This window comes from Nicotiana attenuata, chromosome 7, assembly GCF_001879085.1.
Source record: "Nicotiana attenuata strain UT chromosome 7, NIATTr2, whole genome shotgun sequence".
In the NCBI taxonomy this organism is placed as follows: Eukaryota; Viridiplantae; Streptophyta; class Magnoliopsida; order Solanales; family Solanaceae; genus Nicotiana; species Nicotiana attenuata.
The window spans coordinates 93,498,549-93,515,523 of record NC_031995.1 but is presented as its reverse complement, the minus strand read 5'-3'; the positions used below and the strand labels follow the sequence as shown (position 1 = coordinate 93,515,523).

Genomic DNA, 16,975 nt, shown 5'->3' with positions numbered 1-16,975 from the left:
TTTAAATTTTGTGGGTTCAATCTTTAAGGTTCTTGAAATTGAACCCGTTGTATTCTTAAAATTATGGGTACAAACCTAGTATTTATTGTAATTATAGTAGATTTTTACACATAAATTTACCCTACGCGTTGAAAATACTGGATTCAGTTGAACCCGGTAATATTACACTGGATCGCCCCTGGGAGCAGATAGAACTGAAAGCAAAAACACTTAAAAAAGACATTTCTTTAAAGTACGTCGAACGAGTTGACTATATCATGGTTTTGCTATCAAAAGCATCTAACTTACTATAAATATTTCCATGCATTTGTCAAATAAACACAGAGCAAGTTCAATTCATCAAACAAGAATTAATTTCTTAGTTTCTCGATATCACTAATGGCTTCTTTTGGACTTGGTTTGATCCTTGTAATAATGTTCTTTCTATCTATATTTCAAGCCTTTTCAGCTTCTACTTCCCATTTTGGTGGTGACTATGCTAATCTTTATCCACAATTCTACCAATTCACATGTCCTCAAGCAGATGAAATTGTCAAGTCTGTTTTAGAAGAGGCCATTGCTAAAGATTCAAGAATGGCTGCTTCTCTGCTTAGACTTCACTTTCATGACTGCTTTGTTCAGGTATTAACTTTTCGATTTTAGTCGCGTTAAGTATAAAGAATTTTTCCATGATTACTGTGTTTTAACTCGATATAGTAGCAGAATTAGTGATATTGATCTTTTGATTTTGTATTTTTTCTATTTCATTTTTGAATTTCAATTTTTGTATAGTTACTTCTTTTATTACAAATAAAAATACAATTCTCACCTCAAATATGAATACTAGATTGGAGTTTTACAAAGCCCCTTATCAGATTTGAACCGATGAAAATTTTCAAGAAATTTATTTTCTTTCAAGAAATTGATTCAGAATTAAGGTAAAGAATGAGAAAAATGAAAATAAGAGCTTCCGTTAGTAAAATTTGTGAAAAATGTCGACTAATCCATAGGCCGGGATGAATTATAGTAATTTGTTCCAACCTGAGACATAAACAAAGGCAGGGATAATCAGACTTACTGAAGAGCCGATGTACAAATAAAGCATATGTTTTGACAAGAATTATTTGCTTTATTTTCTTAATTACTAAATTAGACTTACTATAGACAATTAAATGTTGTTACATGTGTTACGTTACAACATTAATTATAGATGTTAGTAAATTTTTTTTCTTCTGCTATAGGGATGTGATGCATCCATATTATTGGATGGGAATAATGAATTCAAAAGTGAAAAGGATGCTACACCAAACAAGAATTCTGCTAAGGGATTTGAAGTGATTGACGAGATTAAAGATAAACTGGAACATGTTTGTCCTCACACTGTTTCCTGTGCTGACATTCTAGCCCTTGTTGCTCGTGATGCTGTCCTCCTAGTAAGCACCTAAACTTCAAACAATACACGTATATTACTGTCAGTGACCAAAAATTTTAAATAAAAAAATTTAAAAGAATACATGAATGCTATACTTGGTATTTGAACTTGCACATTTTTTCTACAAAAGAATTCAATTGAATCCCTCCAATAGATATGCTTTGCTCCTAATTACTGCTATCTTCTTTTTTAATCCTAGAGCAAAGGTTTTACAAAGATTTCTCATACTATTAGTAGATTAAGGACCCGTTTGTTCATAATTTTTTTCTTCCTTTTTTACGATTTTTTTTCTTCAAAAATTTGTTTGTCCATGAATTTTTATAAGTTTTTGGACAAAAATCAAAAGGTGGATTCGACCACTTTTTTTCCAAAATTTTCAAAAAAAAAAAAAAAAAATTTCCCCAAAAGGGCAAGTTTTTTTTGCTAATAAAAATGATGCTTAATATGGTGGAGTAGAGCGGTGGACCATTTTGGGAAGTGCCACTAGGAAGAAAGGACGCAAAGATAGCAGACTTCAACAGAGCAAATGTTGACATCCCTGGACCAAACTCAACAATCCAAAACCTCATAAATCTTTTCAACAATCAAGGCCTTAAGGAAGAAGACCTTGTTTCTCTTTCTGGTAAGCTACTTTACTATTACAGTTAATAAAGTTCAGTTATTTTAACGAAACAAAAAATTGTGTTGTAACTATATGGTATAGTGAGTACTACAATTTAATAACCAAACGTGAAATTAACTCATCAACGTATGACTATGAGTTTTTTTAACTTGATATTTTACAGGAGGGCATACCATAGGAATGGCAAGATGTGTGTCATTTAGGCAAAGGCTATACAATCAAAATGGTGACAATTTGCCAGATGCAACTCTAGAGAGAAATTACTACTATGGTTTAAAATCAATTTGTCCAACAAAGGGTGGAGACAATAACATTTCTCCTCTAGATGTTGCTTCCCCTGTCAAATTTGATAATTCATATTTCAAGCACTTGTTAAATGGCAAAGGTCTTTTGAACTCAGATGAAGTACTTTTCACTGGAAATGTACAAAAGACTACGGAATTGGTGAAGAATTATGCTGAAAATGAGGGACTTTTCTTCCAACAATTTGCAAAGTCTATGGTGAAAATGGGGAATATTAATACTCTGAATGAATTGAAGGGTGAAATTAGGAAGAATTGTCGCATAGTTAACTAAAAAATTAGTATTTACTACTCTGTATTTATGAATAATTGCATGATCATGTTTGATTCCTGAGTTTTCTTTTGAATAAAGCTTTGGTTAGTATGAATTATGAATTTGTAAGCTACTCTATGAAAGGGGCAAACACTGTGTTCCCCTTTTCCAAATGTAATCTTTTTTCCACTATTGAATAAAGGTTTGGCTGTTCGATCTGTAAAAGTGGTTTATTTCCATATTTATGAATTTTGTATTGTTATAAAGAAAAAGAATGTTCACATCTAAGGCATCAAACGATCTTAATTATACATTTTTAGATCCAAATCCAATAGTTTAATATTCAAATGTGTATTTAAATTCATACATCTTGATCTTAATAAAAATAATCGATCGCTTATTATCATTTCTCATTCTTTCAAAACAAGGATCTAATTTCTGGTCTTATTATCTTTTCTCATTCTTTCGATATAATAATGCCCCATAGTAATGCCCATAGTAATGCCCCCAATGGTTGCAAATGTTCATGAGGGGCACAATGATATTGATATAATAATGCCCCATAGTAATGTTTGGGGTTGTCATTGTATTTATAAAGCAGTACATAAGTGTAAGAGACAAGAATACCCTTATTTAGAAGGGTAATATACAACAATTCCTAGGCTAACATGGTAAAAGATACATGTGTATTATCATGCCCCCTCAATCGAGTGTGGGAACATGCGAGATTGTCTCGAAGAGTCTTAAATCGATGAGAGGATAGGCCCTTGGTAAGAATGTCAACTAGTTGGCGCTCCGTTGGAAGATAGAGAACAAGAATAGATCAAGAGGCTACACGTTCCCATACAAAGTGAAAATCAACTGCAAGATGCTTTGTACAGGAATGATATATAGGATTCATCGTAAGATATAAGGCACTTACACTATCACAAAAGATGAGTGGCGCATCAGAGAGAAAAATATGCAAGTCCCGTAGCAGCTGTTGAATCCATAATACCTCAGCCACAGTGTGAGCCATGGCACGATACTCCGCCTCAATACTAGAGCGAGAGACAGTATGTTGCTTCTTAGAAGACCAAGAAATGAGATTTGAACCAAAAAAAAACCAGAGATCCAGTGGTAGACTGACGAGTCAGGACAACCAGCCCAATCAGAATCCGAATATGCAGTAAGAGAATAAGTAGTAACTGGTTTCAACAACAACCCAAAATCGAGAGTACCGGCAATATAATGCAAAATGCGTTTAATAACAGCAAGGTGAGTGGAAGTAGGAGCATGTAAGTGTTGACTAGCTGTATTTACCGCAAAGACAATGTTTGGTCGAGTCAGAGTCAAATGCTGTAAAGCACCCACTAGACTGCGGTATAAAGTGCCATCAACAACATCATAGTCCTCAATAGTGGCAGATCGAGAAGAAGATGGAGTGGAGACAGGCTTGGACTGTAACAAACCAGCACGTCAAGAATATATCAAGCATACTTACTCTGAGAGAGATGCAAACCATTCACCAACCGAGTAACCTGAATACCCAAAAAATAATGAAGATCACCAAGATCAGGAATAGAAAACTCAGAGTTAAGTAATTTAGAAAACCAAGATATTAAGCTAAGGATCGGAGCCTGTCAGTACGATATCATCCACATATAATAGCAAGAAAAGATATTGACCACCATATGAATAAACAAACATAGATGAATCTGCACGGCTATTCTGAAACCCATGTGATAATAGAAAGGAACCAAACCGACTAAACCATGCACGAGGCGCCTGCTTGAGACCATATAATGTCTTATGTAGTTTGCAAACATAGTCTGGTCGGACAGAATCAATAAACCCCTGCGGCTGCTCCATATAGACAGCCTCATGCAAATAACCATTAAGAAATGCATTTTTTACATCTAACCGATGAATAGACCAACCACGAGAAATAGCAATAGAGAGTACTAGGTGTATAATAGTGGGACGAACAACAGGACTAAAGGTCTTGCCATAATCCACACCAGGTTCTTGAGTATAGGCCTTGGCTACCAATCTCGCCTTACAACGATCAAGAGAGCCATCAGACTTCTTCTTAACTCGATAGACCCATTTGCAGACAACAACACTAACACCAGATGAACGAGGAACAAGAGACCATATCTGGTTTGCAAGAAGGGCATTGAACTCTTCTGCCATAACACTCCGCCATCTAATATCCTTAGCTGCAGAGCTGAAAAAAGTAGGCTCAACAGGAAAATTAGTCAAAGACATAGAATTAAGAGCATACTTCGGATTTGGTTTAACCATACCACACTTAGATCGAGCAATTATTGGATGAGTAAAATCAGAGATTGAAGGTGATGGCTCAATAGTGGAGGTGGATATAGGACATGAATCAGTACTAGACAACAACAAGGAAGAGGAGTCTAAGGAGCTAGGAGGAAGGTAAAATCAACTAGGAGATTCAATAGAAGAAGAGGGGGTCACAGAACTAGTAGACTCGGGTGCAGCAGGCGTAGGACTAGGTAACGCAGCAGGTATAGAGAGGAGAACACGGGGCACAAAAGGACGAGGAGGTAGAAAATCAGATAAATTTGCATATGGAAAATATGCTCAATAAAGCGAATAGAGCGACTAATATAGACACGGTTAGTATCAAGACGTAGACACCAACATCCCTTGTGACTAGAACTATACCCTAAAAAACGCATGGAGAAGAAGGAGAGTCAAGTTTGTGAGAATGATAAGGACGCAAATTAGGATAACAAAGACACCCAAAAGGTTTTAAAATGGTATAGTCAGGTGGAACCCCAAATAGGTTCTCATAGGGAGAGAGCTTAGCTAGGCAAGAAGAAGGAAGACGATTAATAAGATGAACAACAGTAAGAAAAGCTTCAACCCATAAAGAAAGAGGGGCATGAGCATAAAAAAGTATAGTGCGAGAAACATTTGTGATACGACAGTGCTTACGCTCAGCTACTCCATTTTGCTGAGGTGTGTGAGGACAAAATAATTGATGATTAATGCCATGCGAGCGGAGAAAAGAGATAAAGGAAGAATTTTGATACTCGCCCCCGCCATCTGAACGAAATGTCTTAATAGTCTCACCAAATTGATTTTCTTTAAAATGGGTAAAACAAGATATGACATCACTTTTATAACAAAGAGGATAAATTCATGTGTAACGAGTGAAATTATCAATAAAAAAAATATAATAATGATAACTACTAACTGAGGGCACATGGTACTGCCAAAGATCAGAATGAATTAACTCTAAAACATAAGAAGTAGTTGAAGTACTTAAAGAAAACGGCAAAGCCAAATGTTTAGAACTTAAACAAGAACTAAAAAAAAGGAATTAGAAAAAGGCCTAGACAATGAAAATAACTTTCTAGATCCAAGTAAATCTAAGACAACATGACTTGGATACCCCAAACGCGCATGCCAAATAGAACTAGAGTCATGTAGAGCAGCAAAGGTTGATGGCTGGGCAGACGATGACAATGCAGAGGAAGACTGAAAAGGATAGAGAGGCCACGGGAGTGATGCGGAACTTTCCCAGTTGCCAAATCCTTAATATCAAAACCCCAAGGAAGGAAGTTAATACCACAATTATTTTCTTTGGTAAATTGATAAACAGATAATAGATTCTTATAAAGATGTGGAACATATAAAACAGGGGACAAAGTAAACGAGCAAGAAGGAGTAGAAGAGAAGAAGAACCAATACCGTTAACGAGAATACGAGTACCATTACCAACCACGATGGAATCATTTGAAACAGGAGAAAAGAAAGAGAGATTACCCAAATCATTAGTCATGTATGTGGTTGCACCAAAATTCAAGTATCAATTCTTGTCTGGAGGGGACTGCAATAAGAGTGCTGCCATATTCGTCTGAAGACTAGGAGCAATATAAGCATGGTTATGGCACTGAGGACAAGCAAGTGCCGTATGACCAGAAAAATCACAAATCTGACAAATCACAGTATAGAAGTGGGAGTAGGAGCCACAAATGCAAGCAAGTGATAAGGTGAGGGAGCCAAGATACCACGACAAGAGGTAGAATACTGGAAAGGACCACCACGAGAAACTAGGGAAGGTGACGGGCCATAATAAAACTGTGAAATATTTCCACGACCATACTTTTGAGCACGACCTCGGCTACGACCATGGCCACCTCCACGACCGCGACCATGACCATGACCACGTCCATGATATCCAGAGGAAGTAGAGGAAATATGATCAACTACGGTAGCAATCAATACCGTAGTAGGTGATACTAGATTAGGAGAAGGCAAAGTACGAGCCTCATGAGTAAGAAGCATCGTCCAGAACTCAGAAAATCGAGGAACATGACGCATGCACGAGACCATGATCACAAAAGAGTCATAAGACAACAGAAGTCCATTCAGAGCACATCGAACCAACTCAGAGTCATTAACACTACGACCAACAGAGTGGAGGCAGTCAACCAATTCCTGAATCTTAAACATATAAGCATCTGTAGAGAGATCTCCCTTTTTAATAGTATGCAATTGATGCTTGTACTACATTTCTCTCACATGGATAAAATGATTTTTTAATGCGATCCAAGCATCTGCAACTGTAGAACAATGATATAATAGAGGAATAAGGTCACTGTGAATTGTTGCCTAAATTCAAGTAAGAAGAAGGCGGTCTTACTTTCTCCACGTAACAAAGTCAGGGTTAACTGACTTGGAAGTACCTTGAAGAAATATTAAATTTAGGAGGAGGTGATTTAGAACCATCAATGTCTCCAAATAAATCATACATCTCAATAACAGGTTGAATGAGATGTACCCATTTAAGATAATTAGTTTGATGTAAAACTTCAGGAACATATCCTTAATATGCACAGAAAAAGCAGTTCCGGTCATATTAATAACAAAAGAATATGTAGCAAGAAACGAAATTGAAAGAACTAAGAACGAGAGATGGGATTCCCTTTTTTTTTTTAAAAAAAAATATGAGAATCGACTGGAGGGGAAAAGAAAAGGTGAAGAACAATTCTGTATCTAATGGTTTAAAGAAAAAAGTCAAAAGGTTAAGAATTATGGTATGTAATGTTGGACACACAAGAAAGTTAAAAGAGTACAAAAAATCTATAAAGTAAAAGTGGAAAGGATTAATTAACTAAGCTGTTTGATTGCAAATAGAAGACAATGAAGCAACAGGGAAGGAAAAACGTGGAGAATGCAAGAGATGCTTCAGCCATGAATTTCATCGACAGTCGGTGCTAGGTAAGGTTAGGGTAGGATCTTTAGGCTTCTGATATCATGATATAATAATGCCCCATAGTAATTTTTAGGATTGTCATTGTATTTATAAAGCAGTACATAAGTATAAGAGACAAGAATATCCTTATTTAGAAGGATAATATACAACAATTCCTAGGCTAACATGGTAAAAGATACATGTATATTATCAGATATAACATAGAGAAAGCTTGGATTACACCTAATAACCTTGAAAATAGATGATCTTGATTTATTGACCCCCGCTTGTCCCATGGGCAAACCTATAAGCTAAGGTGAAAATTTATAAGTGTTGCCCATGGAAAAAACGAAATGCAACACTTGTTAAACTTGAATTTCTGTCCATTGGGCAACCAGGTCAAAAGTTTAAGATCCCCTACTTCGAGGGCCATTCTTGCAAATCAACTGATAGAGCTTAGGTAGTGATTTGTAGGAATTCTACCATGATCAATACAAAGTTAAGAAAAATAATTTTATCTTCTTGGGTACTTGAAGCTAATCAAATTGAAATTCCTTTGAGTATCAGACTCATTAGTCCAAGATAGGGAGTCTATAAGGTGATAAGCATACCTTAATAGATGATTTAACCCGTTACTTTAACTAATCTTAATTCAATAACTTTAAAGGGGTTAAATCATGAGTACTCGTTACATGAAGAAACCATGTTAACTTTTCAAACTTGACCACCATTATCTATCTAAGTACAGTAGTATTTGATACTATAAGTTTACCAGTTTTGACCATATAACACGCCACTCACCTCTCCAAACTTGAGTTGGAGGGATTGTGTTGTGACCCTCATAATTAAACAAGCTTTTGGTAAGTTAGGTCCTTACGACCAAATTAATTTGTCATGCATGTGTATGTCTGACCCTACCATGCTCATTTGGCATCAATAAAATAGAAAAACTAAGATTACATGGCACTAGAGCAACATCTTAAGCTCAGGAGCTGAGGTAATATAGTCAGGTTTGGAAGAATTCAATAATTTTTACTTAAACTTTGTATTTGTATTAGAAAATTTATTAAATATGTTAAAATAATTAATTACAAACCCAATAATCAATAAAATTCTCCTTCAAATCCTGGCCCCGCCTTTGCTTAAGCTTAAATATTTGGCACCAGTCCAAATATATGTTGAATGTTAATGGTATTTCATATTATGCATGTCACGACAATAAGCTCATATTTTAAGCTCAAATTAATTATTTTACTATGCATGTTCATGACAAGTTCAATTTATCCACTCGTTGAATTCAGATTGTTTAGGTTTGATATACTCCATAACTAAGTTCACGTGACATTTTTGGTGCACATATGACCTTAGTTTTTAGACAACAAATTTAAACAATTCGGCAATTTAGGCGTTAAAGCAACAAATGGCCGTTAAAGAAGTATATCTCATTTCATCGAAATAACTTGAATTATTATTACTAAAAATATACATTGATTGTTTATTTGTGAAATTCGTATGTGTATATGCTATAGAAGTCATTTATAATTGGGAGGCATGTGCTCTATTTCGAGTAGTGATATTTATTCTAGTAGGTTCCAAAAACAAGCACCAAGTATTCTAACATGCCAATTACTAACAAGTAAAGGGAGTTAAGTGCAATTACTATAACTCATAATCTCCCGTAACAAATTTTTCCCTTGAATTTTTTTGTTGGGCCTTCTTCCCCACTTCACCTCTTCACATTTCATTGATTTCAAACTCCATACTCTACTCCTACTGAACCTTCTTCAACCTTCATCCTCTTTCATTCTCTACAAACAATTTCAAATTTTATTCTCTACAAAAAATGACAGTTTTTGTTATAACACTTTTGATTATCAATTTTACATTTTTATTAGCAATTTCTCTCTCGTGGCTTGAGCGCAGAGGTAAACATTGTTATTGAAGTAATACATCTATTCAATGTTGTGGTAGAAGGAGGAGTTATGTATAGCTCCCACTACAATCAAAAGGACAAAACGAAGAAGCAATTGAGTGCTATATTTACTGCTAAGCTCTGTGTTGTGTCATTTATGATATTTATATGAATGTATCAAAGAGACGCCCGAAATTGCAAAGAATCCGAAAGCGTGGAATTGGTTTAAGGGCATGGATAGACAAGGTATTTGGTCCATATTGGCGATTGATCAAGTTAGTTTCACTTGAGGACCTGATCAAATTCATAGCCTCTCTATTACAATTCCTATTCCGCATTTCGGAATCCAAAGGCGTGGGACTAGTTTTAGGATGTGGATGGATAAGGTTTTTGAGACATTATGGCAATTGATCAAGCAAATTTCGGTAGAAGAACGCATCAAGTTTATAGCTTCTCTACGACAATTCCTCTTCTACATCTTGGACTTGACCCCAAGGTTCGCTTGCTCGAGTGAACATTATCAATTCTAGTTATAGCATTGTTTTTATACGATTATAGGAGATGTGGTGAGAGTTGTGGATTCTATGTCGTTAGGTATGTGTTTTTATGTTAAATAGGTGGATCTAGATATAACTTTTAATCAATTGGTTTCTTAATTGTAGATTTTTAGCAACTCAATTTTTGATATGTGTATCTTTGATTTAACCACAAACAGATCAACAATGCAATTCAATATGTGAGATATAAAGAAGAAATACTCATATTTTGGACTCAAATAAGAGGCTTTTCTAAATATATTTTATTTTCTATACTTTTTCTAATGGATTCGTCTTGTTATATTGATGATATTAAAAAGTTTTTTTTTTCATAAAAGAAAAACAAAACAAAATGTTAAATATATATAAAGTAGTTTCTTGACATTGTGTGGGTGTGATATTCTTTTATGTCATAACTAGATTTATTACTTAAAATATTTCGTCTCAATATATTGTTATATAATTATAGAATGTTAGATAAATAAAATTTAAAATTAAGAATTAACGTGATTTTGTATCTTATTAGTACAAATTAATTATGTTTGGAAATTATTGCTATTGCAACTTTTCCAAGTTGAGTTAAAGTCAGACCTCTCTATAATAGCATCCTTGTATAATAGTCATTCACTATAAAAATTAAGTTTTTCTCGGATTTTTTAAGCTATATTTTGCCTTTGTATAAGAGCTTTTTACCTATAACAACAACAACAATATTTGTAGCAGAACGTTCTTTGTAAAATTATCCCTCTATAAAAACCATATAAAATGTTTAAAGTTACTAATAATTATTACACCTTATATTTTCGTACGTAAAAGTGCGTCGTAAGCAAACTAATGTAGGACCAAATATGAGATAATATTTGAAAGTATATAAAGTAAGTTAATCATGTTACCTCGGAGGTTACAAATATTGAAGATCATGAACAACAAGTACAAAGAGGGTTGGAACGTTCAGAAGCTAAAGGAATTGAAGAAAATAATGTTTTGTCGAAAGTCGACAAGTTGGGAATGTTATAACATGTAATTTTGGGGTGAGACTAGGGTGCCTAACATGATAAGGAGATTATGTTATGATTTATATTAGTTGTATGATAGTCGTGTGTTATGTTTTGAAGTCAAGCGAGTTGTGGAACAAAAGTCAATGAAAGTCATCACAAGTTACGTTCATAAATTTTACTAAAAATTTGGATCAAATGTAACTGCGAGTTTCTTCTGATATACTTAGAGTAATCAAATTTAAGATCTATGAGTCTATTCTCTAATGCATCAAACCGTTTGTCAATATGACATCGGAGTAGAGATATATGAGCCTTTTTGCCAGACTGCGCAGACAACTAAGTGACAAGTAGATGTGTCACATACTTGCTTAAATGAGAGCACAAAAATAGGCCAGTTAAGGTCGTCTATAGAGTCCTTTAAAGGCCTATTTTCTTCATATATTAGACTGATAATAGGGCATAATAACCAGACATAATCCCTGCAAAAATCCTCCCAAAAATTACCCACAAACCCTAAGTGATTTTCTCTCCCTTTCAAGTTCTAATTAAAGGTAAAACCTAGAGTTTGAAGAACCAAGATAGGAGCTGAGTTATCCAACAAATAAGATTAAGGTGCAAAGAGGAGAGTTCAACTTGGTGATTGGAAGGATTGTGATAAGGCATGTTAAGGCTAAGCCCTTCCTTCATATTGGCATAATCTCGTAAGTACATGTGTTTGATAACGAGGCATACACAGAAGTTCATACTCCCGAATTTATATTGTCACGTTTTAAAATCCATCAAAGGTCGTGATGGCGCCTAATACTGCTGTCAGGCAAGCCAAAAATAAATAATTAACTTGGTTCTCATTTTAGTATTTTTAAAATCATAATTTCCCTCAATTAAATGATAAGTGATAAAATTCACAGAGTAAATGATAATATTTTTATAAATATAATACTGAATAACCCATGAATTCCCCCAAAATCCGGTGTCACAAGTACATGAGCATCAACTAGGGAGTGAAATAAAATACAGTATCTGTCCAGATTACAAATTAGACAGGAAATGTATATATGAATCTAAAGGAGACTCTGCTGGCTGCAGATCGTAACATAAGATGCAACTCACCTAAGTCCCCACATCAACCACACCTCTGCACCTAGAAGGCCACTAGATATATATGCACCTGCACAAAAATATGCAGCAAGTGTAGTATGAGTACGTAAATCAACGCATACCCAGTAAGTATCCAGTCTAACCTCGAAGAAGTAGTGACGAGGGATCGACTTCGACACTTACTATGGGCTAACAGTAAAATGCCGATATTATATTTAAGCATGGAATACATAACATAGCTGAAAATCTAATAATCAAAAATAATCAACAATTCTCTTTACTAATAGAAATTCCCAAATTTATTTTTCATCATTTAACAATTCATATTCCAAGCCAATAAAGCAATGTCAATTATTATTAGTTCCAAAGAGTTATCTTGCGCAAGTCATGCCGAGGTCGTACGGTCCGATCCAACATATAAATATAAACTGTGCACTGCCGAGGGTCGAACGACACGAACCACAGATGCATCTATTAACCTGCCGAGGCGAACGGCCCGCTCCCATGAGAGTAGTGAAAATTTACCCCGCTCGCGGAATATATTTGTGACGCATTTGCACATAGATTTCTTAAGTTATTATAATATTCTTCAATTATTTTTCAAAAATACGAAATTCAAATGAAAACTTTCAAGTCTCGAAATTCTCAATTTCAACTCTTTTCAAGGCATTTAATAAGCATACTGTCACGCCCCAAATTCGAGGGACATGACCGGCGCCCGACCGGGTAGCCCCAGCCAAGCGAACCTAGATGCCTTTCCTAACCCACATGTTACCCCCTGTTTCCTTACTCAATTATTCCAAGAATTTGCCAAATAATTAATTAAGAACACTTTTTAATTTACAAAACACATACAAACTTACATAATAGTAATGAAATCACCAACTCGTTACCAATGTATGAAAACACGGATCTACACAAGTTTCTAACCCACATCTACTGTCTACGGAGCCTCTAATAGTACAACAGGATAATACAGTATTTGCCGGTAACAAGGATCCGGCTATACCTTACACAAAATCAACTAAAACTCCGGAAACGATGTGGCCTGAACCACGCAGGGCCCCGAGAGGAAAGGGGCTCACCAAAAAGCTGATGGATGACGAAGGGGAGCTACGATCGGTGGACTGGAGTACCTGCTACGGATCCACCTACAATCATAACACGAATGTAGCGCCCCCGGCAAAAGGGACGTCAGTACATTTGAATTGTACTGGTACGTATGAACAAACTTTGCTCCAAGTAAACTCGAACCATAAGCAAGTAAGTAGCAGTAATAAAAGCGACAATCAAATCCACAAGCAAGGAACAATTAAGCCAACAGGTATACAATCTCTCCTCCATAAACAAGCATGTAATTGAAATGGAAATAACAATCAAATCCACAAAAAAAGAGCAATCAAACCAACAAGTTTACAATCTCTCCTGTTTCCCCTTCCACGTTTCCACATTAATAATTTCACAATTTGTTCATAGTTCATTTCAATAGCGATTTCGATCGCTTTCCAACCTTATTACCTCGGCCACCCTTATTACCTCGGCCACCCTTATCACCACAACCCACACCTTATTTCTTCGTGTTGCGGCGCGCAACCCAATCCCACTGAACAATCACAATTCACAAACAACACAACAACAACAACAATTCACAAAGAATAACAACAACAATCCTCAAGAAACAACAACAACAATTTACATGAACTTCCATAGCCATCAATACCATTTCCATGTATTCCACTACACATATGCATTGATAGGTCACAACGATAATTTTCCACGACAAACCACATATGTTACTACCACGGTTATTTCGATCACATCAATTCCCATTTGCTTCCATTACTTGTTTCACAGTTCTTACCACATAGCACATTCACAATCGCAAACTTGGTTTATTTCTAATTACTTGCATCAATATAGCGAAGGCACAACCACAATCACTCAACCATACCAATCACAGGAATTTCACCAACAATTCACGTAGAAATCACATACCAAGCACTCAAACACCCAAACAAGGCGATTTTACAAGTTCAAAGTTAGCCTTACATAACTGGAGCCGAATTCCCTTTTAACTTCTATTTCCAATTTACCAAATGGTCTAGCAACGTCAATCTAGTGCACAAGTTAACGCGTATGACTTAGAAAAGAAGTTCACAATTTCTACTCAAACTTATTTAGGTTACCAACCCATCTTTTACTCCTATCCAATTACTCTCACTAGGTTTTAGGTTATAGAATGACATGCATGTATGAGTTCAACCACTATTTTCAAAAACCAATGCATGAGACTCCCCCCCTTAGTTTAAACCAGAAATTCAGTGAAAAGGGTTAGGGATGCTACCTGTAAGAAAAGGGGGATGAAGATAAGCTTGAAATTTCCCGGCCCGGATGGTTTTGAATAATCAAATTTTGGAGAAGATGACTTTCTCTCTCAAGACCCTCTCTTCCTCCCTCTTATTTTGTGCAGAAGATCGTTAAAAATGAGGGGCTGGGGGTGTTTTATTAAAAGGGGTCGGGTATAAAATTCTGAAATGCGGTCCGCAGAATCGCCCCCAAAACTCTGATGATTCTGTTTGGGTCTGCGACAGGAATGTGGTCCGCATTCCTGTTATGCGGTCGCATTGTGCACCGCAGAACTGACCTTCACAAATCCTTGAGGAACTTATGCGACGATTATGCGGTCCGCATATTGGTTATGCGATCGCATAATAGACCGCATTTTTAACATTAGTTTTGACAACTCTTCTGTTTCACTCTGCGGTAGGAATGCGGTCCGCATACTGGATCTGCGACCGCATTCTGGGCCGCAGAATGGCATTTTCTGGAAAAATTGATTCTTTTGATTTTTGCAAGCTTCGATCAATACCAAGGGTCCGAACCGCGTTCCTAACACATATTCGGAGTCGACACCACAAGATACTAGGTTTTGAGCCAAAAATTTTACGGGGCCTCACACATACTCAATCTCAATTCTTTTCAAGGCAAATAATAAGCATAATCAAATAACGGTATCAACAAGGCATGGCGTAAACCTAAAACTACCTAGACATTGGCATAATTAGTAGCTACGTCGGATTCTCGTCATCTCGTATGTACATAGCCCTCACGAATAGAAGCACATATTAACTCAATTCACCTATGGTGTTAATTCCCTCTTACAAGATTAGAAAAGAGACTTACCTCGCTCCGAAGTTTCATAGCCGGCTCCCAAGCCTTTCCAATAACTCAAACCAATGCCCAACGCTCCAAAATTAGTCAATAAATGTGCAAATCCATAAATATATACTCCAATACCTATTATAATCCAATTTACAATAATTTCCAACTCCGCTCGAAAAGTCAATAAAATCAACCCTCGTGCCCACATGCCCGGAATTCGAAATTTTTTGAAGATAAACATTACCCATAACATCACGAACTTAAATATATAATTTATTTTCAATTCTATGCCCAAATTCGTGGTCAAAATCTAAAAATACCAATTTCTAGATTTTCTACCAAAACTCTAAATTTTCACTAATTTTCCATGAATTTCCATGTTAAAATCTATATATAATCAAAGTATTTAACTTGCAATGTATGGGAATCACTTACCTTGACATAGATGATGAAGTTGGAGCTCCAAAATAGCTCTTAGGTCGGCTCCCATGGAGGAAATGAGATGAAATGAGCCAAACCCATTTTTGCAAACTTATACACTGCCAGATGACCCTTCTTCACGTTCGCGGGCCTCCCATCGCATTCGCGATGAATAAAATTCTCAAAAGCCATTTCCAAACTCTTCACAGATAGCCTCTAGTATAATGGTCATAACATTTTGTACAAAGCTCTAAATAATATATAGTTTAACTTTCTGAAAACTAGACACCAAGAACTACAACTTTCATGTTTTGGTCATCTCCAATTCCTTATAGATTTCGAGATATAAACTGCCAAAGTCAGCCATGTGCAACAAAAATTTCTTCTTCATCTTCCGGGACAGCCTGTCCATAACTTTTTGTACACAAATCCAAATACCTTTCTGAAAACTAGACACAAAGGGCTAAAACTTTTATTTCTGGATCATCTCCAAATTCCTTATAGATTGCGAGATATGAGACTTCGAAGTCAGACCTGTGCAACAGAGTTTTGCGAACGCGAAGAACAAAATCCCAGAAGCCATATCCTTCTTCGCGAACGTGAGAGGATCCTCGCGAACGCGAAGAACAACACCAGACATCAGAAAATCAGCATCCAAGGTAGCCCAAAATGATCCGAAACGCACCCGAAATACACCGGAGACCCCCGGGATCCTAACTAAATATACCAACGAGTCCTAAAATATCATACGAACTTAGTCGAGGCCTCAAATTATGTCAAACTTTACTAAAACACGATTCACACCCCAATTCCAGCCTAATGAAACTAAGAAATTCCAACTTCTATATTCGATCCCGAAACTTATCAAATCAAGTCTGATTGACCTCAAATTTTGCACGCAAGTCACATTTGACATTACAGACCTACTCCAACTTCCGGAATCGGAATCCGACCCCGATATAAGAAAGTCCACTCTCGGTCAAACTTCCCAAATACCTTCAAATTTTCAACTTTCGCCAAATAACCCCGAAATCACCTAAGGACCT

General features: G+C 36.1%; 1 protein-coding gene across 1 annotated transcript; it reads left to right on the top strand.

The window, feature by feature from the left end:
• LOC109230585 (peroxidase 9-like) lies at positions 316-2,807 on the top strand. Its single transcript, XM_019396055.1, has 4 exons — positions 316-621; positions 1,221-1,412; positions 1,868-2,033; positions 2,197-2,807. Exons 1-4 carry the CDS (start codon positions 379-381, stop codon positions 2,607-2,609), a joined length of 1,014 nt encoding a protein of 337 aa, XP_019251600.1. The 5' UTR covers positions 316-378; the 3' UTR covers positions 2,610-2,807.